This window comes from Geospiza fortis, unplaced genomic scaffold (assembly GCF_000277835.1).
Source record: "Geospiza fortis unplaced genomic scaffold, GeoFor_1.0 scaffold23, whole genome shotgun sequence".
NCBI lineage: Eukaryota > Metazoa > Chordata > Aves > Passeriformes > Thraupidae > Geospiza > Geospiza fortis.
The window spans coordinates 15,144,818-15,146,663 of NW_005054303.1; the positions used below are offsets into that span (position 1 = coordinate 15,144,818).

The 1,846-nt window shown below is 52.9% G+C and overlaps 1 protein-coding gene across 1 annotated transcript; it reads right to left on the reverse strand.

Annotated features, from left to right (window-relative positions):
* Positions 1-640: 640 nt before the first annotated feature.
* On the reverse strand, positions 641-1,840 carry MGAT2 (alpha-1,6-mannosyl-glycoprotein 2-beta-N-acetylglucosaminyltransferase). Its single transcript, XM_005418072.3, has one exon. The coding sequence runs from the start codon at positions 1,528-1,530 to the stop codon at positions 1,111-1,113; it is 420 nt and encodes a 139-aa protein (XP_005418129.2). The 5' UTR covers positions 1,531-1,840; the 3' UTR covers positions 641-1,110.
* Between the last annotated feature and the right edge of the window lie 6 nt (positions 1,841-1,846).

A 1,846-nucleotide genomic window follows, 5' to 3' on the forward strand; every position in this document is an offset into this window, starting at 1 on the left:
GGGTGTTTTCAGAGTTCAGCGGGAGCCACAGCTGCCCACAACACGTGCCCTGCCCTCCCTGGTGGCACATCCTGCTGGAGCTTTGCTGGGTTCAGTTTAACCCCCTCAGCTTTTTGGGAGAGCTCTCCGAGGGTGAGGCTCCAGCACCAGCCTGACCCAGTGGAACAGAACACAGAGCAATTACCTTGCACAATTGTGGTTAAATTACCCCTGGACAAAGAAAAAAACAGCATTTTCTTTCTCTGACATATTTCTGTGTTCTACAAAAGCTGCTGAGGTGCTTCTGCCACAGCTGAGTTCACAGAGGAGTGGCACTGAAGCTGCTGGAGCATTCACAGATGGCTCCGTGGCCCCAGCTCAGCCCCTTCCCACCACACAGCAGCACCTTTCAGTTTTCACACAGCTAATCTGAAACAACTTAAAAAAAAAAATCCAAACAAAAGAGGTGCTGTGCCACCAATTTGCTAAATTTGCTACTCTTTTCTGCCTCAATTAATGAGTATCATTAAAAATGGGAGTGATGGCACGTGCCCAGCCCTCGGGATTAAAGAAGGGAAACTCCCCTCTCCTTCCCACCCTGACTCTTTAGGAACACGAGGTGACATCATCTTTTTGCTGACAATCAAGAACTTCTCTAGGCTTACAAAACAACGGAATTTTTTATTTCGGCAGAACTAAAAAAATCATATATTTATCTACATCATAGTAAAAACAATGAGATTTATTTTCTTTTCATCCTTCATATATTCATCGACACGGCGCAACCGAACCGGGACTCGGGGATCGGGCGTGAGATGACCCCGGGTGGGAGCCCAGGCACCACCAGAGCTTTGAAGCACCAAAAAAGATGCACTTAAAAGTGTTCTCCTCCTCCTCCTCCTCCCAGCAAACACAGCAGCGGGTCACTTTTTGCGTAGGGGCTGCAGCACGTCACCCGTTTCCAAAACGTGGTTGCCAAACATGAGAGATTACTATTTTGGGACACCTTTAACAAGAATGTTTATTCATATTAAAGCAGAAACCAACTCATAAATGCTGTTTATACACGTGTGTGCCTGGAAAGGACACAATGGAACAAGTCAAGGAGAAAAGGCGCTGCGAGGAGGATCCTCACTGGAGTCTGCGGTAGCTCTTACAGAGTTCGTGGTCCCTGATGTCTCCCCACCCTCCGTTCTTGACGTGAGGGGACAGAGGAGCCATGGAGTACCTTTTACTGACACTCATCGCCTCGGGAAACAGGTACTGCTGGTTGCTGTTCAAGAGGGAGTCGATTTTGGCACTCTGGGTGGACGGTCTGCAGGATTTCTTGTGGTGCATGCCACAGTCCCCCGTGTGAAAAATCCTGGGGATTTCGGGAACCAGCACTTTCCAGAACTTTGGAAGACAAGAGACAGTCAAGTGCTGCAGAGTCCAGTCCCAGTTGTAGTCATCGTAGGTGCAGAAGGCGTCCGTGCACTCGATGAGCTTCTGGTAGGTGTCTCTGCCGAAGGCCATGCCCATGTTGTGCTCCGTGGACTTCCACGTCTTCATCTCCACCTTGTCGGCGCGGCCGGCGAAGCCGCCCCGCACGGGGCTGTAGGTGCCGAGCGACACGAGCTGGCACTCGGGGCACTCGCGCTGGCGCAGCGCCCAGAGCCGCTTGAGGACGTGGTAGAAGTCGGGCGCCAGGTAATGATCCTCCTCCAGGAAGAGCACGGGCCCCGCGTGCTCCCGCAGCGCCCGCACGCGCTCCCACACGAAGTGCAGCTTCCACCACCAGTGGTGCTTGGTCTGCGCGAAGCGCGCCTCGCGGTAGTGCCCGAACGAGTCCGGGAACTCGGCGTTGATGCAGCCCAGCCGCCGCGCC